The sequence below is a fragment of the Dermacentor silvarum genome, chromosome 2 (genome assembly GCF_013339745.2).
Source record: "Dermacentor silvarum isolate Dsil-2018 chromosome 2, BIME_Dsil_1.4, whole genome shotgun sequence".
Lineage (NCBI taxonomy): Eukaryota > Metazoa > Arthropoda > Arachnida > Ixodida > Ixodidae > Dermacentor > Dermacentor silvarum.
This window is the reverse complement of record NC_051155.1, coordinates 227,933,142-227,957,075: the sequence shown is the minus strand read 5'-3', so window position 1 is coordinate 227,957,075 and position 23,934 is coordinate 227,933,142. Positions and strand designations below refer to the sequence as shown.

Sequence of the window (23,934 nt, the reverse complement as noted above, 5' to 3'; positions counted from 1 at the left end):
AGGCGCTAAACAGCAGTATGCTTGCCTGAATTTACCTTGCGCCGCCGTGCTCAGCAGTTCGTGCCGCTGCAACGCTGTCGTTTATAGTGGTAGGATCAAATTTCATAACATTAATCATACCGGGCTGCATGGTAAATGGGACAATGCTTACGCACTCGACCGACAGACAGGACGGACGTACGGATGTATTGTTTAATTTCATAAAGCAGCCCTGCGGTTATGATATTAGACAACTCCCAGAGGAGTTTGTGTGAACTTTTCTTTTGGGTTCAGGAAAATTTGACACACTTGAACAAAAGACGAAAAATCTGCGCCCGTGCCTTTTTATGGTCGAGTTTTCTCGGCGCTTACAAGGCTATGCGCAAAAATGAATTGAACTAATACATGAAAACGCGATTTCTTTAGACACCATTTCACAGGTATCGTCAGCTTCGTATGAAAGCAATGTTCCAGATTGTATGATTCAACACCACAGATTACATAGTGCCTCCAACTTTGGGGGTTCTAAACAAACACGCAGTGCTGCATTCCTTTCCAGGGCTTCAACTGGGGCTAGTTCGTCCACCACGCGGCTTACTGTGCTGGTTCACACACACTTTTCAGCAACACTTGAGTCATGCTCAATTTCATTGAAGCAACCGGAAAGTGATAAAGCTAGAGGTACTGATTAAGGTGCAATTTTTTTTCTTTGTGAAGTATGCCTGATCAAAATTCTGTCATTAAGTTACACAATCAAGATACACGCCAACACTTCGGCATTCGCAAAATTGAGCCAGCAGTACGAGACACACCTCTCGAGATGAGCCCTGTGTAGGCCGAGACACAAATCTGAGACAGCTTTACTACTACCCCACAGTCCTTACAATGACACAAAACAAGTACACTTGTGCACAAGTTGTTTGATTACCAGGTTCATAGTTTTTTTATTTGCCATGGCACCTCGGTTTACAAGGGGCATTTCAATCACCCTTTAAATTGTGTGCCGATTGAAATAGCATGTCCTATACAGTATAAAAAAATTTTCAATTTCATGTTACTCTTTGTAAACCTAAAGGTAGCCTGCAAGGAGCTTTAAAGGAGAAACATCTTTGCAAGGAAAACAAATTTCGATTCCCACCAAAAAGAAATTTACAGGTAGTATTTGCTTTGCAGTGTATGTACAATGGTCCTCCTTGGAGACATTTGTTTTCCTTACAAAGGTGCACCACGACATCTAAAGAGCATCGAGACGCCAAAACGAAAAAAAAACAACAACAAAGATATATATATATATATGCACTGCACACAGTCCAGAGACGCACAGGGCACACCAGCTCGACAGGAAGGTAACACATCAAAATAACAAGCACTCGGCTTTCTTTGCCCTAGGCTGTAAGACGCAGGACCCTCTGGCGGAGAAAAATAATTTAAGGCATAGAGCCAACGACAGATTAATTAGTTACTACCTGTCAGCTGCTGTTCACCCAACAAAGACAATGGGTGCTCAAAACAGGAATTTATCACACCTTGGTGAACTTGATTCGAGAGCTGAGCAAGCAAACGTCCTGCATGCACCATGCGAGTGGTCACTGAAGATTCAATTTGAATAAGGCCTATCAAGGAGGAGTCTGTTGAGCTCATTTCACAAAAAATCTGCATTAACCGACAGTTTGGCCCAGCAAAAAATATATGCAGGCACCAAACGCACCCTTAACAAGCTGTCACCGGCTTTGAGAAAAAACAGCGGCCGCTAGTAACAAGCGTTTAGCAGCACACATATGCACACAGTGCTTCAAGTTCACCAAGCTGTGCCCAACAATGCACACATACACAATCATGCACACACACACATACAGCCCCCTGGAAACAATGCTCACAGGGGGAGGGGGTAGGGCAACAGAGAGGATGAAACCACAGCAGGATACACTAGTCTCGTAGTGCACTGTACGTTGCATGCCCACCAGAGCCCGCTACATGAGGCCCAGAGAGGCGGAGGAGGAATGCTACCAAAGAACAACACTAAGGATTGCCAGGCTCCACCTCCCCACAACACAATTGCACCCTGGTATAACGATCCTTCAAGGCGAGAGAGAAACTTTTTTTTTTTACTTCTTCTTCAGACAATGTATATCACAAGGCGGCGTTTCGATCCACTTGAATATGGACGTTTGGGAAGCTTTAACACAGCATCAACAAGAGACGGGTCTCGTACTTCCTGCAATTACACCGTTCTGCGCAGACTGGGTAACGCTCCTTCCAGAGAAAATAAATGGGTCATTTGAGCAATTTCACAATCAGCACCTAACGCACACTGCGAGTTCACAAAATGGTGCCTCGAGAACTTTGCTGGCACTAAGAGAGAGAGAGAGAAAAGAAAAATAGATCCAGATAACATGTTTTTTACCTATACTTTGAAGATATGATGATCAGCACATTCTTGTATGTTCTTTGCCGCAAATAGAACAGAGACTCTTCGGGACACTGGCCACCTTATGAGACTGGCTTGCTGTGCCAAAGAACCCAATGGGCATACCGTTGATCCTAAAAATATGCATGCCATGACCGTACTTCTCGGAGGGCTCATGAAAAAAGCTAGATGCAACAAGAAATGTACGTACGGCCAGACTATCATTTGTGAAACCCCACAGCTATTGCATATTCACGTAAGAGGCCTAAACACCCGAGGACAAAACAGGCAGTAAAAAATTCAGTCCCAAATGTAATACTAGCTTTAAACTGGCCATCAAAACTTCTCACAATGCTCAAAACAATAAAGGAGCGATAACCTTTAATCGCCCAGGTCACACACACACACACGAGAAAAAAAAAAAGGTAAAGGAAAAGCCTCTGGGTTTTCAGCAAGCTCAAAACAGAGCATCGCTGCAAAAGCAGCCACTGGGTCGAAAAATTGTACATTAGCTCTGCTCGTCTTGTACCATATCTTGACGAAGGTCCTCCCTAATTGTGACACAACCATCATGTGTGTCCTCACATGGCTTTACAATTTGTTAAGCATACTTGTGTACAAATCCTACATTATAAACACCTAATGTTTTGCTCAAGGCATAAAAAGAAAAGGAGGGGTGTCAGTTCGAGCAAAACAGACTCATGTACAATCAAAGGTTGCGGCAAAGATTGCCACAATGCAATCAAGCCGAGAATTAAAATGAACCAGAAAGACCCTGCTCTTTCCGGCTGCATTACTGCCACGAATGAGTGCTGTAATGCAGGACCACAGTAAATATTTACATGGAAAAGTATATGCCCCAGCAAGTCAGCTTAAGGCATCCCTCAATCCTAGACTTGTACCATTTTTCTCTAGACTGTTTTGGGAGCTGCTCACAAAACCCAGATGCTCTCAGCATAACTGCCACTGGGAACACAAAATGGATCGAAGCAGCCAGAGCTGGGTGCTTCAGAAAAACTAGAAAACGGCACAGAAGCAAGCAGCAGCAGTTCCTTAGCTCCAACTCCACATGCTCACAGATTGGCACTTCATGCTCGTTGGCTGTGTCCAGCAATTCTCACCATTGCCACAGTGCCACAACAGCAGCGCTGCCTTTTCTTCTTCTGTTGGCCACAAATTTTGTGCTTTTCTTTTTTTTTTTCTTTTTGCGTCCAGCTTCATGGGCACATCAGGAAGCTTCCCGGAGAACTTAAGGCACCTGGATGAACAACTGATCTTCAGCGATGCTGTTTTTTCTTCTTTCGCAGCTCTTGCTATTGTGCTCAATTCGTCCAGAGGTCCCACTCTCTCTGGAGAAAGTGCTTCATCACTGCACAGCAGCCTTTGATCGCTTGACGGATATCTCAGAAAATTCATCTTTAGCTACGATCATTTGCTTCTTTGCATGCCTGTTTTCACACAACTTCGCCTGGGTTACCTCAAAGTGTGGATAGGCAGTAATTACACACATAATTACACACTAGCTTCTCTCTCCTCCCATCTGGAAGATTCTGAGGTATTACACCTGACAGGAAACCACAATTCTTAAAAGCAATAAAAAGCAGAACCTGCACAAAAGAGTGTCAAAATACATCTGCCTTCAAGCACTAAACTATGTGCACGACCTACTTTTCTGACAGTCTTTTTTTTTTATCCTACCTTTGCTCATGTTTGCCAAGATCCAGCTGGCCTGACGCAAGAGGTTGGGTACATAACATGACACAGCACCTATGCAGAGGACAGGACGCCTGGCGCGGCCACACATGCTTATTAAGAACACGCAAAAACAGAAGAAAAAAAGAAGCAAGGCAAGCAATTCCTCAGTGCTTGGTCCATTTCTCTCCAAGATAGCACCAGGCATGGGTGACAAAGGTGGAAAAGCAAGGAACAAAAAGAGAGAGAAACAGAATGTAGCAACCACTTTCGAAGAAACACGCTAAGAATAACCACGGACAAGGGCAGAGGAGAGAAGGAAGGGAAGGACAATGTGAACAGCTACGACCCCCTCTCTACAGTCTAGCTTGACAGGAGGAGTCTTCGCAAGGGGGAATGGACAATGATAGTAACTGATGGCAAAAAATGCTGGGTAGGAGGGGGGGGCAAAGCGCCCATGGCGACGGTTGGTGGTGGCCACCGCAAGAGGCAAGTGTCGAACATGCAGAAGCACTAGCGGGGGTGTGCCACTGCCGACCCGCGCCACCTCCCACACAGAAGACGGGTGTCCGAGTTGCCTCGCTCACTCTCCTGCACACCAGTTGCACGCACTGCCACTCGTCTGTTGTTGCCAGCCGCGCTTGCTGGAGCTGCGGCGTCTCCCCTCCCCTCTTGTCCCGATGGCAGCAACTCTCCCCGCCCCTCCCGTGGTGGTCACGGGAGGCTCGGAGCATGGCCATCAGAACTTGAAGCCATCCGTGGGGATGGAAGCATTGGGATCAAACTGGTAACCCTGGTCAGAGGATTGTGGCATCAAGGACGGATCCTCGTCCACCTGTAACCAGAGGACACACCAGTCAGCAAGGGTAGAACAGGTAGGAAGCACAGCCACCCCATTTCAAATACTATAGTGTGCCATGCTTGTGTCAATTCTTTGATCGGCTGTTTTCGCTTTCAGAAATAGTACATCACATTCTGTAAACAGAAATGCAAAGACCCCAAACTGCTGTAACAAACGACTGCATTAGTATGATTCCTTACAGGCTCTTTTGTCTGCTCAGTGGCAGTTGTGTTTGCAGACCCAGAAAACTTCGAAGGACTTTACTTTTGCAATTGACATGGCAAAAATATTGTTACGGGGACGATATATTTTATCCATACTGACAGGAGACGTTCCTTTGTTTCAATACGAGAAGAATGCATCTAAGCTTCAGATGTAGCAAGATGTACTATACTTACGGAATGCAACACGTAAATTTAGGGCTAGCTAACATGCATACTGTTGTTTCCGCCGTCTTGAGTTTGTGTTACATTGGTGTAATTTTGGCTCCTACGCTTAAATCAGAGTTCCTACCACCTTTAACGACCAGATGCGTAGCAACGTGACATCGCGCTGTGGAGTAATTGTGCTTATTCGGTGGTTTCTGAAGATTACCTGTCGCGTTTCATTCCCCGAGTACTGTACATAATTGCCTAATTTTACAGTTTTATAGTAAAATGCCAGATTTTTAGCCCTCGTTAACGATTGCTTTTTATTGACACAAATATTTTACGATTATTCATTTGCATACAATTTCGGCATAAACTTTAAAAATAAGACAAATACGGTCACCGAGTGATTTTTTTTATCGCCCTATTTTTTGGACCCATTGATTAACAGGAGTACCCATGCAGCAGCAAGATCACGTGATAGAACCAAAGCCTAACGATAACTGAATCTTCGACAGCCGTTACGGGAATACTATTGAATTACTAAACTTCCTAAACGCTTCTGCTTGTCTACGGTACAGATCATTGTTGCTGCAACTATATAGAGCAGAGTGCCGTTTGACAGCAACCCAACAGAACTAAGTCTGCAAACCGTAAACATAATGAATAATGAAATAATTTTTAGTGTCTTTCAATGAATTTTAGTATTTTTTACCTTTCACTGTAGTGTTTTTGAAGTTATAAGGTGGGCAGGTCTGGATATACTATGTTTTTAACAGTGATTATAAAACTGATTAAGAAGCATGAGTGCTGGCAATGCACCCCCTTTAAAACTGCGGCCAGCCATCCTCTTTCATCCCTGCCCATATTTTGTAGGCTATTCCAGATGGCGAGACCAGACGACTCATGGAGCTTTTGTTTGCAAGCAGCTAAAGTGTATACCAGGAACTTACTATCAAGGATGCGTTTACTTTCTGCTATTCTTGTCAATGCAACACAGCTGTTGCCACAAGTTTTCTCTTTCGCATCACACATTTCTGCCACTACGCATTTAGCACTGCTCCTGGGGTCATGCACATTAACCAGTGTGCGACCAAATATAACCAAATTAGTTTGATGCCAATAAAGAGACACTAAAGGTAAATATTAGGTCAAGCTAACGTGGTAGTAGATTAACGCTCGAAAACTTCTAAGGAGTCAATATTATTGCAAACAGAGCTTTAGTAATCGAGAAAACGAGGAAAATGCAGGATATGATTTGAGACTTCACTGGGACATTCAAGTAATAGACCGATAACGTAGCGACTCCTCATTATAATAGTAACTAATAATCAACCACTCATGATAAAAAGATCATTGCATTGCATTGATGCCAATAAAGAGACACTAAAGGTAAATATTAGGTCAAGCTAACGTGGTAGTAGATTAACGCTCGAAAACTTCTAAGGAGTCAATATTATTGCAAACAGAGCTTTAGTAATCGAGAAAATTAGGTAAATGCAGGATATGATTTGAGACTTCACTGGGACATTCAAGTAATAGACCGATAACGTAGCGACTCCTCATTATAATAGTAACTAATACTCAACCACTCATGATAAAAAGATCATTGCATTGCAAGACGGAACAAAATGCTACTTTTCTACTTCTCTTTTATTCTCAAGAAAAATACTTTTTGAAGTTACCCTTGACAACTACGCAGGCAGTCGAAAGGTTTCATTTTCACTTGACTCTGCACCGCCCATGCTTTCGGGTTTGAGTAGTTTCATTTAAGTAGTCAGCGTCCTCCGACTCACTGCTATTCGATGTATCAATAAGATCAGCCGCAAAGGCAGCGAATCGCTATGTCTGCGATCTCCCGAAGCACGCGTGCCGTTTGTGGAGCCAGACATTTTTGCGTTCTGCTTTGACGATTGCAAAACTTTGGAACGCGCTTAAACATCACCGCCTGGCGGGAAAAAAGGCGAACTGCTTAGAAAACAAAAATATAGTTCTCCTCCTTCACGTTTGATAGCGCTGTATGTCCGTGAGTGGTGCGGAAGTTTGAAAAGCGGCATTTCAAACTACCGATAAAGGGCTAACGGTGAGTTAAACTGAGTCTTTTTTTTTTTTTTCACGAGACAAGCGCTGCAAGGTTTCTGCAATAGTATTTCAACAGTCCACATTGACTTAATATTTGCCTTTAGTGTCCCTTTAAGTAATGCATAAGCTTGCCAGGACCCCAGAACAAGCCCAAATTACCCGATTTTTCATATTTATGAGTTGAATTATTGAAGTGTTGCCATATTCACTGACTTTAATCGAATCGTATTCCACTAACCCAGTGAAATTTTCGGTCTGCCAGTCAATCTACATTAGCAACAAACAATATGCCTTTTCCTTTTATTTCATTAGTTCATGATTCAGTCTTCATTTGCCAGTTGATCTGGACTTGCCATGGCCAAAAACATGCCGCTACATTTAGCCCTTTTCCTGCACATTATACTGATCTCGACCGAAGGTTTCTTGTGGCTAAAAAGTGTGAAAACGTGCATCTTTCAAATGAGGGCATTCATTGCGCATTTCATTTTTCGTGCTCTGCAGTTGTTCCTTGAAAACAGCGTTCATGAATGCTTTCGGCAGCAAGTGTGCCACCATCCAGCAAGCTCATTTTCTCATTGGTTCAGTTGATTAAGGAAACCAAAACAATGTATGTATAAATCTAAAAATGTGTTTTATAAAGAAAATCACCTTTCATCCCTGAATCTTAACACAAAAGAAGTGACTAGCCAAGAAGAATTTCTTGTCAGTACTGCTGAAGAACTGAAGTCAAGAAAAAGGATGAAACACGGTCGACTCACATCATCTGAGAAGTACTGGTCAATGATCTCGTAGGCCAGCTTGTAGATCTCCTCATTTTCATGATTCTGGAGGGCCTCAATCTTGTCGAGGCCGCCGCACTCTTCAATGCTGCTCGCCACAGCATAGAACTGGGTGCCAGCAATCTTCAGGATGTTGTTCAGGCCGTCTAGAACCACTTGCACCACCTGGGGGTCTCGCACGGTCAGCAGGTTGCAAAGAGGTGCAACAACTCCCTGTTCCACTAAGTAGGACACCTGGGTCTTGGTGCCACTAATGGTCAAGTTGGAGATGGCCCAAGCTGCTTCCTTCTGGGTCTGGAACTCTCCCTGGGTAGCAGCACAAGGGACAAGTCCGATTTAAGTTCAAGGAACACTGGTATTCTTTTAAAACACTTTTGTTAATTTCGCAGTAAGAGGTTAATTACTACAATAGAATCTTGATTATATGAATGTCTCGGCAAAGCGTAAAAATCTATCATGCGAAATTCGTATCACCCAATAACTTTTTTTAAATCTGGGAAGGGGGGACACGAAGAAGAAATGGCCCAGGACTTGTTCAAATTTTCTGATTTTATCATTTATATTTTTTTCCGCAATCCTAAGACCTTCCTTTATTCCATGGCAAAATAACCGTAGAAAATATGCAGCAGAATTTGAGAAAACTGCAGCTTTTTAGTGTGCTGTTTTCACAATATTGAATAAGGCTTCAGGAAGTGCTATTGCACCTCTGACCGTGTGAGCATGGGTTTCCACTGACGAAGCACCACCATCTTGGTATTGTTGTAAACACAAGAGATCAGAGATTCAGATTGCCACAGCACTGTATTTCTCCATGCAGAAATAAAAGAAACAAATCAAGTGCTAAAAAGAAAACTTGCATCGCGATTCGTTACTGCAGTCACATGGTGCGTCGGGAGAGCTCCTTATTGGCTGACACGAATAAGAATCACTGACACACTTGTTTCACACATATTTTGGCAGCAGCAAGCTGCACACTTTGCATGTTCCCCGAGGCAAACATTTAAAGATTTGCCTGGTCATCTCGAGTTTCTTTCGTCGGTGCATCATAGCTGATACCTGATGGTGATAAGGACATGATTTGCACAAGATACTGAAATCAGTTTACTTTTCTTTACCGCAGCAAAGCTACTTCGTATTATGCGATCTGACGTGTGCAAAGATATAAAAGTTTCAAAGCGCTGAAGATGGCAGAAGGCATGGAAAACAGAGATAAGGCCACCCAAGGAAGTGAATGCTGTTGATCTTGCTGACGCGGCAAGACTGGATTGCAGGCTCCCGATGTTGCCAGTTGTTTGAAAATGGCCAACAAGTTGCCTGATACTGCACAGAGCTAAATTTTTTTTAGCAGCGCAGCTGTTTAAGCTTTTCATTTCCACGCGTAGCGTTCGCAAAAACTCGCCTAGTGATGACGTCACTGCACACAGCTACGCCTCACTTCACCTTGCGATAGCCAATCAATAGCTAAACGATAATCGATCAATAATCAACAAATTCCGGAAAATGCTGGGGATAGCTTGGTAGCGCTTAGCCTAGCCCAAATATGTGGCCAATACCTTGCGATAGATTATCAATATCTAATCGATAATCGATCAATAATCAATAAATTCCGCAAAAGCATAACCCGTAAGGCCAGGACCAGCTAGGTGCCGATCAGCTCCGCTGTCTCTTTAGCCTTGTGCCACTAGTGCAAGCTACGCTAATATTTTTTTGGGGGGTGGGGGCTGTGCTGGCCTGAGAACAGCCAGTGTTTGGTGCTACCAGCGCACTGAGGCCTCCTTGCCGACTCCACTGGGGATCACGTGGTGGCTCGATTGTTAGTATGAACCGCCGCGACACGAAAAGTAGCTCGCAACATTAGAAATTTAGCATGTTTAAGCTAACGGACTTGTGTCGGGACTTTTGCAAAGTTCGCATCATGGTGAAATTCTTATCACTTCCACTTTTTAACTGTTTCCGTACTGCGCCCATTGGGCATCGTTAGCCCGCTATAGATTGTTTTAAACGCCGCTTTCGGAACCTTCTGTGCTGCTCATGGATACACTGCGCTATCGGACGCGAAGGATGAGAATTACACTTTAGTTTTCTAAGCAGTGCGCTTTTTCCCCGCAAGGCGGTGAATTTTTAACACACTCCGAACTGTCACGATAGTCTAAGTAGAAAGCAAAAATAGTTGCCTCCGAAAGCGGCGCGCGCACGCTTCGAAAGATCGCACATCTTGATTCTGCTATGGCTGCGGCAGATTTTATCGATGGATCGAGCAGCAGCGAGTCAGAGGATACTGCTTTTTCGTTGGAGTTTGACTCCGAGAGCGACAACGATGCAAACTAGCCCTGAACAACGGCGGCCGCAGCCCGGCACACCCAACTATAGTGCTTGCAGTAAGTTTTGTAGCGGAATGCCTGTTGAAAAATTGAAAAATTCATTGAAAAAAACTAAATAATGTTGGCCGAGGAAAAAGTTATTTTCAAGCGTCCTTCCGCATGAAAAGTTCGAACGGCAAAACCAATGTCGAAGCGCGTGCGCGCCGGGTCGCAGTAAGGAACAGCTTTACACCATTTGTCACATAACACTTGCGGCGCGGCAGCTCGGGGTGCTCGGAGAAACACGAGAGCTGACAATTCCTTCAGCACAAGGAGGGTGGGGAAGGGGGTGAGAGCGGTAATGTGATCAAGCATGTGCTAAAGGGGGGAGGGGACAGGGGACGTGTGCCTATCCGCCCTTTCCATGCTGTAGCTGCGCATGGCTGTCCATATGTGGGCCATGCGGGGCCGTATCTTGGAGGTAATCTTTGGCAAATACAAAAGCCGAGCCAAGATGGCTGATGCCACGCATCTAGTGCTCGCGGTCGCGTAATTTGAAGTTTCCGAGGCGAGGCACAGTGCAAAGCGTTTGCTCGTGTTACGACAGCGAGTGTTCTTGGTCTTCGAGTAATCTTCGCCTAAGCACGCGTAACACCGATAAAACTACGAACCTTACTTTGTGTAGTTGTCTGTTTGCTATCGCCATTAATGCTCCGCCTTTCTGGCAAAACTGCAACATTTTTTTTCTTGGGATGAATACAGTAAAAGCTAGTTAATTCGGATTTCACAAGACCGAAACAAATGTCCGAATTAACTGAATGTCGAATTATCGAGGGTATCAAGAAAACAAATGCTTACTACGTCAACAGTATGAATCAGCAAATTCTGGTTCTATTTTGCACAAACGCAATGCGGAAGCTGCAATTCTCATCATCTCACGACTGATTAGAGCTCGCAGCAGCGTAGGTCTCGCGACTTCCTTCACATCGCGGCTGCGGCGCGTCTTCATCTGAGATGCGCTTTTCACTAGCGCGCGCACATCCCGTTTATTTTTTCGCCAATGTCGCCGGGTCGCTGCGCATCGCGATGTAGACGGTGCTCTTCATCCGCAACCGCAGCCGCTGTCAATGCGATCATGCACGGCGACCTTGCGGTTATGAAGGCGCACGCCCGACGCACGCAGAGTCAAACCGAAACTACCATTTCCTGCAACTGCGGACGAAACCGCAGTCGATATCGACGCGATCATGCATGGCGACTACCGAGTTATGAAGGCACGCGGCCGACGTGCATACCGAGTCAAAACGAAACTACTGTTTGCCGCAACCGCTGCGGACGGAATCGCAGCCGCTATCGAGACGATCATGGATGGTGATCACTTCGTTTCGGTGGACGATAACGTTGTTTTGGCTCTATTATGTCGCAGATTTGCGGCTCTTCACTAGCCCCAGCGCAGTTGGCGCGGTCCATTCATGTTTCAGAGGGTGGCGTGGACTATTCATGTTCGGAGGGGCGGAAGGGCAACGGCACAGCGAGGATGGCGATGCAGAAAAGGATGGAAAACAACGTGCGGCAGCGTGGAATGGCTCAAATTTCTTTTCTTTTTCTTTTCTTTTCAAGGAGTTCGTATTCCATTCCCTGTCGGCACGGACACTGAGTGAAAACGAAAGTACTTTTTGCCGCAACCGCTGCGGATGAAACCACGGCCGCTATCAACGCGATCACGGATGGAGACAGTTTTTAAGGCACGCGGCCAACGCGGTGCTATGCGCGCCGGCAAATGCAAGAATAAAAGCTTTAAAGGCTCAAATAGGCAAGAAGGGTTCTGGCGTTGCTGTCATTCCCGTACTAAAGCCCCTTTATCCCGTACAATTTCCACTGATGACCATGGCGATGCGAACTCCATCGCTTCGTTTCAGTGGACGCTAACACCGTTATGGTAGAGTACACTCTAGTTATGGCTCGTTTCGTCGCACATTTGCGGCGCTCCGCGCTCGCCGAGCACCGAGAGTTGTCCGAATTAACCGATGTGCGGCCAAATACGTCCGAATTAATGAGTTTCATTGCATTAAATAATGCAAACGCCTGCCGGGACCAAAGGACGTGTCCGAATTAACCGATTTTCCGAATTAACGAGGGTCGAATTAAGAAGCTTTTACTGTATTTGTATCCTTTTGCAATTTTGTTTTTAATTTGAGGGAGCTATCGGATGATGGCTGCGGGCAGTAAGCGCAGTCAGCCGCCATGTCCAAGACTTACAGCACTGCGCTGACCAAGCGACCAACAGGCTAATCTCGGATGCTGTAAGCTGCGCCAATGCATTGCTCTCGGTGTGATCTGCACCACGTGCACTGGTGCGCATAACCACACTGCTATGGCATGACCTTCTTGCGATTTGTTTATAAGTGATTACTGAACAAATACTGTCTATGTCCACTCGGAATATTCTGGGAATTTGTGAAATTATTTTTACTGCTGAAACTTTAAAACCTTGGATTAACGAAATTAGCAATACAGTAAAACCCTGGTGATACGAACCCGGCTGGTACGAATTTTGGTGTGATACGAATTCGTAACACTCCCCGGCCGTAATACATTCTCACAATACGAAAAAAATCGGCTGTTCCGAACGTGTTGCCGCGCCGCTACGGATCATACGAACGCATGAGCAACAGCGGCGGCGGCCGAGCCAGCGGGGCCACCGGCACAGACAAGCCGGCACAGCGGGATCTGGGCGGGATCCATAGTCGCCAAGCAACCGACTACGTCACGCCTCTGCGCAATCTCTCATTGGTCCCCACGTCGAGCGGACCGGACCACATCACAGCCTAGCCGATGCTTAGCGAGAAAGTAGATGAGGACCGCTGCTGCAACGACCGAGGCGCAGCCCCGACGGCCAAAACACTCCCTGCACTCGATGTGCTCAGGCGTTTAGTGGCGTGCGAAAACATTCCTAAGATCACACGCGCGCACTTATACGTCTTTCAGAAGGCGATCGTTGACGATTTGGACAAGAAGAAAACGTCCCGTTAATACGTTTTTCAAGGGACTGCGAAAAAAAAAAAGAAAGAGAGAAAAAAAAAACACAGTTTCGCCCGAAAGGTGAAGCAACGGAAACGCAGCAGCAGCAGCGAGCGAATTGACCTTTGCGCTGTCTCTCGCTTCAATGCGAACTAAACGTCGAAGGCACAGCGCATACGAAGCTACTGGCACTAGGCGCATTTTGTCAACATTGCAGATCATTTTGACGATAAGGTCCGCGCGGGTGCATCGTATCTGCAACGTGCCGGTTGCTTGTTGAAACGCATCGGTCGCTTGTTGCAATGTACAAGCTGGCTGCACCGATAAATTTACGTGACCGCCACATTCAAACGCAACGTAATGTGCTGGTACATTATAGATTGGCGAAGTATCACGGGGAACACCCGGTTATTCGAACGCAAAAGCATTTGCGATGGTTAATTCGAACATACCGCGCACCGACACTCTCAGCAGCGCGCCAAATCACGTGGCGGCGCCTCCGACCGGCATTGCTCTGACACCGCCATTGAGCAAAAGCTTAGGCGAGACCCCTCAACGCCGCGCGGAGAAAAAAAAAAAAAAACTACGGCGTCACGCCAAGGTCGCCGTTTCTGCGTGGCGCTGGAACACGCGTGTACGTGCCGACGTCTCAGCCAACGCTGCAGCTGCAGCGCAGAGAGAAGCAACGGCAGAGGCCCAGTTCGGCCAATGTTCGCTTCAACGGCAGAAAACAAAACTTCAGGGAGCGGGCTAAGCGGCGCCGGGCCAGCGAGAGCGGCGGACGCGCACGAAGACAGTCGAAGGTGAGGGGGCTACAAGGGTGTTGAGAGGAAGGGCGAGGGGAGCCACCGAAGTGACAGAGTTGCCAATGCTAAATCCGCTTCCCTGCCGCCCTCCTCCCTCACCTGCGACGGTCCCCGCACGCGCCCCGTCGCCGTGTCGCCTCTTCCTCTTCACAACCACAATCTCTCTCTCGCCGTGCCTGCGCCGCCCGCTCCCTGAAGTTTCGTTTTCTGCCGTTATCGCGAAGCGAGCGCGGGCAGTTTCATGGCCCTCGCTCGATATGTGCTTGCGCGCCACGATATTTCACGAATCGCACTATTCGTACGTCGTGCTATGATGCACGAATATTTCAAAAATAAGTCCTTTTAATTCAAACTAATTTTTGGGCCCCTTCGAGTTCGAATTATCGAGATTCGACTATACATGGAAGTCAATGGGATTTAGGTCGGGACCGCGAAAACGCGACGTAGCAGCTGGGAAAACGCAGCAGCGAGGAAGGTATCAATGGCATTCCACTATTAGAAATCTTTTCTGGTAAAAACAAATTCATTTTTCTTGATATTGAGTATGTTTTGATGATACGAATTTCAGGTGATACGAATATTTCACGCGACCCCGTGAGATTCGTATCACCGAGGTTTTACTGTATAACAAAGTTTTTCACTGCAAGTACAACTTCGTTATCACGACATTAGACTCTACAACCAAAATGGTTTCTCTACTTAGCATCCCTTTCAGATGACTTTACATGCCTGTCTTCCAGATCCACATTTGGTTTGTACACCCCAAAGCTACAACTTGCAATTCGGCAAACCATAATAGAGGGCCTGAATTATTTTTGATTGACTGATAGGATTTAACATCCTAGAGCAACACAAGGGCAATGCCGACTGCCTGGAATTCTTCAATGTACAAAAGAAAAAAAAATGAGAATGCCTACCTTACTGAGATGATGAATAATCATTGGAATTAGACCAGCATCAATCACAGCTTGAACCTGCTGGTTGTTGCCAGCAGTGATGTTTGACAGGAACCACACTGCCTCCTGCAAGATGGGGGAAAAAAGCGGGAGAAGGAAAGGGGGGGGGGGGGGGCATTATAAAATTACTACTTTCCCAGCATGCACATCACGGCAAGAAAAGAAGTGCTAAGCCTGCTAGTTGGAAAATCATGAAGATGCCTGTGGCAACAGAATGCACAAACGGTGTTCATTAAAAGCAGATACCCTATCTTGCATTCTCAACTAAGATGAAGCTTTAGCTCAGGGGCTGTTATCTAAATGCATGGCAACGAAGAAATCATTTTCCTCAGAAACAACTGTACTGAATTTGATGAGGTTTGTTGCATTTAAAACAAAAGGTTAAGAACTAGTGACATTATCCCAGCCCCTAGGTCAATCCGATAAAACAGACGCAAACTGTATATCAAATTTGTCCGCTTCAGACGAAAAAAATGAGAAATATGAGAAAATAAGAAAAAATTTCATTTGTAAATCAGAGTTGGCAACTAAAGATATGGTTTCATGTAGTGTCGACAATACTTGCACATCAACGGTACAAGGCAAAGCCAGCGAAGCTGTTTGTGTCCACTCCACCGCACCTAATATTGCCGCCCACATAGGATGACATGATCATGAAAAACGCACGCAGAGGTGAGCGAAAGCTTCATGTGTGTCTAACTTCAACCAGTCTCCAAAACTTGAGATTACGTGCCCTCCAGCACTAAACACGCGGAAAGACGGTACACATGAAGCACTGCTAGCTTGGGCTTTGCACCCGCTTTAGATTACCTCCAAGATGAAGCAAGCAGGTAACGTAAGCGCTCAGAGGGCTCACAGCCATGCACAGCCATGGCGGGCTAGGAGAAGAGACACGTGCTCCCCTGTGCCCCACTCGCCACCCCCACCCTTAGCACTTGCTTGATCATTTCACCACTCGAACCCCTATTCCCACCCCCATAGCGCGCACGAGAAGACAGCCCCGTGCACCAGGACAAAACCTTCTTTCTCGCATTTGCCCAACAATTTTGCGCATGCATGAATTGCATGAGAGACATCTGGGACTTTTGCTCCTCGAAAGCTGCCTTTCCCTAAGGGCTACAGTACTATGGAGGAGGACACACTTTGCCCCTTTTGTCCCTAGCCAAGCTGCACTACACGGCAGCAGATAAATACTCCGGAATAAGCTCACTCTGCATGTTTGTTTCGTGGCACCACACCAAAGCATTGCACTCGTGACTGGGAAGTTCTTGGTGTTGTTTGATGACAGTGAGAGGGCCTTGTTACACTGCTCCACTTTGGGCCCCGCTCTGTCCCGCAGCACGTGATTAGAGAGGTGCGTTAGCAAGAAGCCGCGTGTATTTCAACCATTTGGCCATCTATGCCCATGGCCGTTTTTATTTAATGCCTCAGCATTCCTTGCTGCAGCAGTGAAATTTTGATACTATGGCTCGACTCTCACATGTACCACGATATCTTTTCCCCCGAATGGCTCTCGCACCTCCTGTAAACCGGCTTCGCCGCATAGCTAAGCACTGCTGGCAGTTGTAGTTGCAGAATGTACAAGAGATGGAGCAAGTGTTGCGCTGCTAACACCACCTAACGGAGGGGTTAGTCAGGCGAAAAGGGAGTAGCCTCTCCCTCTTTGGCTTGCGGTCGGAGCGCACAGATGTTTCGCGCGCTTGCCAGCCGTTCGCGGGACGGTCCTGCTAAAGGTTTTGGAGCAGGACACTAGAATGCGTAATTAATTGTTCGCGTGACTGCCCATGCGAACTATTAGGCGTTAGTGTCAAACATAGGGGAAAACATATTCGACATCCAGTCGCGCGTGCCCATAGGCATATACCATTGGTAGAAATTCGGCTAGCTGGCTTTGGTGTATGAAAGGTGCAATAAATGACCTTGTGATCGTTCGCACTACTGTGTTGTCGTTCCTTTGTCCCAAGAGCATGTTTGAGACCCCACATTGATATTGTGTATAAATACGCTTCGTTATAGAGTCACCGACCAACAATTCGGACTTCGCAGGGATCGCGAAACAGTCCGAACTATCGAATGTCCGAAAAAAACTAATTCGGCAAGAAAACCTTTATTTACTTGTTACAGCACCTCAGGCCGAAAAAGACTGTTTAATGCGTTGTTGAACGGTATTCCACTTACGTAGAACCAAATCTGCTTGAATTTAGGATAGCATCACGTCCTCACTGAAGCATGATGAAAGCACCGCAAGGGCTTACGAAAGGTCCCCATTCAATGGCCCTGCAGCACATGGTACGCTCTCTTCAGAGTCCTCTTCCAAGGGCACGAGTACTTTATTAACAATTTCCTTGTCCATTAAGTTCGGCACAAGACAATGTGGCACTGTACACATCACTGAAGTTTCCAAAGTTCACTGATTGTTGATTAGGCCATGGGCACCACAGTTGTCAACAAAAAGCAGCACCTTGCGCTTTTGTGCCTCAAACCTTTCATCCAGCCTGCGCACATAGCCTTCGAACGACTGTTGTGTAATCCAGGCTTTAATGTTCACTTCGAATCACACGGGCACACTCCTAATGCCCTTTACAGCATCTTGGGTTTCTGGACTTTCCTATAACCAACAGCGGTAGCTTTTCAGTTCCGGACATGTTTGCACCCAAAAGAACAGTAACCCTTTCCTTGCTATGCTTCCCACCATGGCAAGGATCTCCGGAAACAGCAAGAGTCTTGTCTGGCAGAAGCTTGTAAAACAGTTCAGTCTCGTCACAGTTGAAGATGTCCGGCGAGTAGCGGCTGAGCAAGGCCTGCAGCTTGTCAGTGCAGTAATTTGCAACCAACATGTTATCCACAGCACCACTTTCGGTTCACATTTTCGTGAAGACGAGGCCATATCGCTTCTTAAAGTTGCAGAGCCAGCCGTTACTGAACTTGAAGCCTGCGATTCCCATCCGTAGCGCAAGGGTCTCAGCCTTTTGCTTCAGCAGGTCACCAAACAGTGGGAATGTGCTGCGTAACCATGGTACCCTAGCCAGATATTCAGGATTTCTTCAAATTGGGGGTATGTGCCTTGACAGAGGTTTTTCTTCTGGGCCGTAGCACATTTCTCAGTCGCTCCAAGAATCTTATCTTTGTTCTTGACGTAGCCCAAGACAGCCCTGCTTTGAAATGCTGAATTCCCGGGCTACCTCAACCTGTAACCTTTATGAGCTGTACGACAGTAGCTTTCTGCACCATTGTCATCGTCTCGTACTTGCAGCGCTTCGTCACCGGCGCTAACTGCGATGGCGGAGTTGGCGCCATGCTCCGTTTCTTGTAGGTACGCACAATACTACCTACTGTCGAAGTTGATTGTAGTAGCCTAGTGCAGCAACAACCTCATGGTCAAAACGTAGTTAACACAGGCGATACACAATGCAGCACACTAACACGGAATGACGACTGATGCAATGTTCAACACAACAAAGCATAAAAAATGGCGACAGAACCGGAAAACGATGGTGATGGCGATGCGAACGACCTACTAGCCTCAGAGATTTGAGCCTGTTTGAGGATCTCAGAGGTTCCAACTTCACTCAACAGTTTGATGGCAGCACTGGCGTTTATTCACAACAGCCACAATAGCAAAAAGTTTGGTGCGGACGAAGTCCTAAAAATCGAATGGCGAGCCCTAGCTGGTCCGAAATTTCGGTCGTTATGCATGGCGTCTATGGGGAGAACGGCGGTGCCGCAAGAAAGTACGAAGTACCAAGCATGTCCGAATTTTTTAACGTTTGAAGTATATAAATGTGCATCTGAATTAAAGAACAGGCAACCTTGCTGCCATATGCGACAAACTTAGAAAGCATTAATATTATCTTTGATTTCTACCTTATTCATTGTCGCTTGAAGGTGTGCACTTCCAATGTAAAAAATCATCCTCGAACAAGAGCTCAAATGCTGTGCCATACATAAAATTGCATGATAAAAAATAAGTAAAAAAGTACAGTAGAACCCCGCTGTTACGTTTTTCACGGGACCGTAAAAAAAGAACGTAAGAGCCGAGGAAACGCAAGCGCCGGGAAACAGGAAAAATTGAGAAATGGGAGTAGTGTTGAACTGCACACAATATTATTTTAATTCTTACGTGTGACAAAAAGTAGTTTCGCCCGACAGCAGAAGTATCGATTGCGATGAGCTATACAAAGTAAGAATAGTAGTTTTATCGTCCGTATAAACTTGTAAACATTCGCTTATTAACTAATTAACAAACATGGTGTCAGCGCCCACAGGCAAACATAACACATCTCACTCGATGAGCGCGGACACGCGCAGTTAAGCGCCGCTGCAGAAGCGAGCGAAGTGACCTTCGTGCTGTTGTCTATCGCTTCAACGCAAACTGAGCGCCGAGAACACGCAGCACGCACAAAGCTACGAGCCGCGACGCACCTGCACTGTGTAGACTCTGCCCCCACGCAGATCGCTTTCAAGATACGGCCCGCGCGACCGCGCCATAGAATAAAGACCGCGACCGCGCGCCGCCGCGCAGTACGATGCCAGAGCACAACGCTGCCCGCTATCCCGCCCCCCTCGCTCCCTCGCCGTTGCCTCGAGCGCAACGGATAAAGGCGCGCTTCCTCCCTGCTTTTCTTTCTCTCGCGCGCGAGACGCAGTCGTCAACTCCCCTCGCACGCTTTCACTCGCACATACAGCATACGGCGCCGCGCGCCGTATGCTGCATGGGCGAGTGAAAGCGTGCGAGGGGAGCCGACAACCGCGTCTCGCGCACGAAAGAAAGCATGCGGCGCGCGTCGACGGCGTTATCGCCCTTGGACTTTATACGGAACATCTATGAGCCAAAACCAACTTTAGGGCCACAACGCGTCATAGACACCATCTTTAGATAGCAAATGCTGGATCTCAAAGGCCATACTTTTGCTGGCGGAAACCGAAAATACGTAATAACTGTCGCCCCCGGCACTGGGCGGCCAATGCCATCGTCAAGCAACCAAACCAAGCAACATGAAAAGTCAAAATGGGCGCTCGGGCCGGCACGGTGTGGCAGTTCGCAACGTATGATGCGGGAACGGTCCCACAGTTGCGACGTAACAGCGGGGTTACCAATGCATTGGGTTCTATGGGAGCTGTGCCAGGACCGGCCGAAAACGACGTAACAGCCAGGAAAACGCAGCACCCGGGAACGTAACAGCGGGGTTCTACTGTAGTAGGGTTCTATTAAGCAGCCACTTCTCTCTTGACAAGCTACTCTCTATCAGACTATCAAAAGCAGAAGCAGTCAACAATCTAAGGAGCCCCAGATGCCTCTCCAATACAATTTGGAAATAATGCAGTGCATGCGACACAGCCACAATTTATGAGGTGTGTGCTTAGAAGGGTGGAGGAAGCGAGGCCCATGCACAGAGTATTTTTAAAAAAAATTTTTTCTTAAATATTTAGACCAATACTTAGAAGTGCAGCCCTTACACAAGGATACATGGTATATTCTTTACGCAAACAAGCAAAATCCAGTGCATTTCCATGAGGTCACAATAAGCAGTAATGGCAGCATTTTAGGGAAGATTTTTCATCACTACATGACATTTCCTGAGTGCGCTGCACGGTGCACTAGTAACGAACAGGTATGTGCTAAACGTCTGCATATTTAACCCAAATGAAATTCTGCACTGCCGCGATTATTGGTCAGACCAGTACAGGGGCTAGTAATCACGGGTGCTCAACTCAAGCGAAGAACGAGAGGAGCTCCCAGCTAGACAAACCCCTGGACTCTCAATAAGGCAGTGCATTGCTTCATGCTCTTGCTCCAATGCACGTGGAGGGGGGCTCACCAGCACATGAACGGCCCTCATGGTTGTCTGATCACTGGTGTGTACCAATCTTCTGCCATGCTTCAGGGAAGCAGCAGCAGCAGACAGGGACGCTGTCCTCAGATGCACTGCTATGTCAGCCACAATGGCGGATGGCCAAGTGCTAGGAACCCCCAGGCCCACACGCATCAGCACAGGAGAGCACTAACACCTCTTGAGAGTCTTGTCATCATTCCTATCCCATGACTTCCCTGAAGTTATGAGCACTACAGCTTCATGTGCTTGGGTGGTACGTACAGCCCGCCCACAGGGCTGCCAGGTTTGGCTACTATGCACCAATTCGACTACTTTAAGGTCTTGTTAGGTGCAAGCACTTTCAATCCTTTACAACTCAACTGAAATGAAATTATGGGGTTTTACGTGCCAAAACCACGATCTGATTATGAGGCACGCCGTAGTGGGGGACTCCGGAAATTTGGACCACCTGGGGTTCTTTAACGTGCACCTAAATCTAAGTACACGGGTGTTTTTCGCATTTCGCCCCCATCGAAATGCGGTTTACAACTCAACTGCTTTTCTTGCTACACTTGAAATTAATATTGGGTATCAATATCAGACATAACAGCACGATAAAACTGCCATATCAATTATGTATATACAGTCATATCTTTCACCATAACAATAGCATGCATTACGCTAAGCTTTCTATTTCTGACTTGGGCAATGCTAAAATGCAATAATACCTCAGCAGTCAAGGCCGTCTCTAATATTTACATTGAGTAACAGGAAGTGTTGGTTCCTTTGGTGAAAACTTAGTAAAGCTAGGCATTTTTTCCCATGTGTGGCCTGGTTGTACTAATTCTTGGAAACTTTAGAAAATTTAATGGCCACTTTTCGCATCTGGGACATGGAAACTTGCACTTGTTTCAGTTTTATATTTAAAACGAGTCATGTCCCACAAATAAATATCCCTGCCAGCAAAAATTTGGCGTTTGGTGCAGCAGTACTGCGCTATGCTGCTAGTCTTAGCAGCAGTGGAGCAAACTACAGTAACCCTTAACTTGCCTTGTTGATTTTCTCTTTGGGATGTGTCAGCAGTGCAGGAAAGTGCGCCAGCGCATCACAGTTGAGTACCACCTGCGTCTGCTCGTCGGTGCCTGTAACGATGTTGCCAACCGCCCTCAAGGCAGCAGTCTGCAAAGTGAAGAATCAAACATCAGCACAATGCCAACACAGTTAACGCACAAGTGATCTAAACATGAGCACACTCGGTCCTGTCATTAACATCGAGGCATAAGATGCTGCTCAAATAATCTCACTGAGCAATTCAGTATAAAGCCGGTTTCAGAACTACCACAGAGCTGTTCACTTGTTCTTTGTATATATTTTTATATGGTTTCCACGGTCATGTTTGCAATAATGTGACAAAAGCACATTGTGTCCGCCCTGCAATTATACAGAATCCCATGTAAGTGGGATCTGCTGAAAAAGTTTATATCAAACGTGCCAAACAGGTAGTCTGAGACAAAAAAAAAATTGCATTTCAATGCTGCACGCTAACAGACACATACTGTTACTATATAAAGCGCTATGGGAATGCAATTACACAGGATTGACAAGAAGCTATGGGAAGTCAAAACGAACATAGTAGCTGATGGAGCAGGCCATGTGCATTTCTTTTGCTCATAGAAGCAGTTTCAACATGTTTCGTTTGCATGCACAGAACAATGTCAATTTTAGCCATTGTCAATCAAATGAACCAAATTTGGTGAATTTGCATTGAATTCTTTTTTTTTTATTATGAAGTATAAGTATAATCTGTGACCAGTGCATGTGCAGGCGCCTGTGACCCCCTAGGGCCCCATGCAATACCCTCGTAATGAGGGCCTTTGGGGGTATTTTGAACAAAATGCCAGCAGATCCCACGCCCTGTGGGAATCGATGTTATGCAAAGCAGTGTGGCCTAACAAGTTAACGAAATGACCATGAGAGCACCAAGACGTAGGCGGCTCTTTCATGACCTACATGACACGTATGTCACGAGTCCTCAGGAGTCTAGCTTTACCTATAAGACCTCAAGGCAGAAGCCTTAGTCATGCTCATGACTATGACTTCGACCATCAACCTTTAGCCTTTTCCTTCACTTAGTGCCCACATCCGAACCCATTTCAGTGGCTCTTGAGTATTAATCTTTTTTTCGCTGAATCAGTCATTTTTACTGAGTCATGCCCATGATTATGACTTCTACCACAATCCTTTAGTGTTTCCTTCACTTAGTGCCCACATCCGAACCGAACCCATTTCAGTGGTTCTTGAGTATTAATCTTTTTTTGCCAAGTCTGACATTTTTGCCAAGTCATGCTCATGCCTCTCGCCCTCGGCGGAAGAACGAAAGAACCGCCGCTCACTTACTGAACCACGGCTCCCTCGCTCTTCAAAAGAGCGGCTCAAAAGATCCGGCTCGCTCCTGAGCGCTCCTGAGCGAGCCGGATCTTTTGAGCCGCTCTTTTGAAGAGCGAGGGAGCCGTGGTTCAGTAAGTGAGCGGCGGTTCTTTCGGAGAGAGGAAGCCCGCTCTCTCTCGTTGAGTGAGCGTGAGAAACCGTTCCTAGAGAGCGCTCAGGAACGAGCCGGATCTTTTGAGCCGCTCTTTTGAAGACCGATTGGGCCTTTGTTCAGTAAGTGAGCGGTGGTTCTTTCAGAGTGAGGAAGCCGGTTCTCTTTCCTTGAATGAGCCGTGCCAAACGGTTCCGTCAGAGCTGGGTCTTCTGCTGGGTTTCGAGGTTTTGATTTCTGACCGACGAATGGTGGCCATGGTGTGGCACCCGATGCTACCGAGGGGAGATGTAAAGAAGTCTTAATTGGCAAAGGATGGTACCGTTCGTTGTCTGCTGCTGTTCGAACGAT

General features: G+C 46.5%; 1 protein-coding gene across 1 annotated transcript in view; it reads right to left on the bottom strand.

The window, feature by feature from the left end:
* Positions 1–895: 895 nt before the first annotated feature.
* Positions 896–23,934, bottom strand: part of LOC119442809 (importin subunit alpha-3-like) — a 44,663-nt gene continuing 21,624 nt past the window's right edge. Inside the window, exons 8-11 of the mRNA XM_037707842.2 lie at positions 22,095–22,223; positions 15,193–15,297; positions 8,128–8,454; positions 896–4,913 (exon numbers count right to left, since the gene is read on the bottom strand). Of these exons, the coding sequence (XP_037563770.1) occupies positions 4,818–4,913; positions 8,128–8,454; positions 15,193–15,297; positions 22,095–22,223 (657 nt within the window). The 3' untranslated portion in view covers positions 896–4,817. The remainder of the gene's footprint in view (positions 4,914–8,127; positions 8,455–15,192; positions 15,298–22,094; positions 22,224–23,934) is intronic.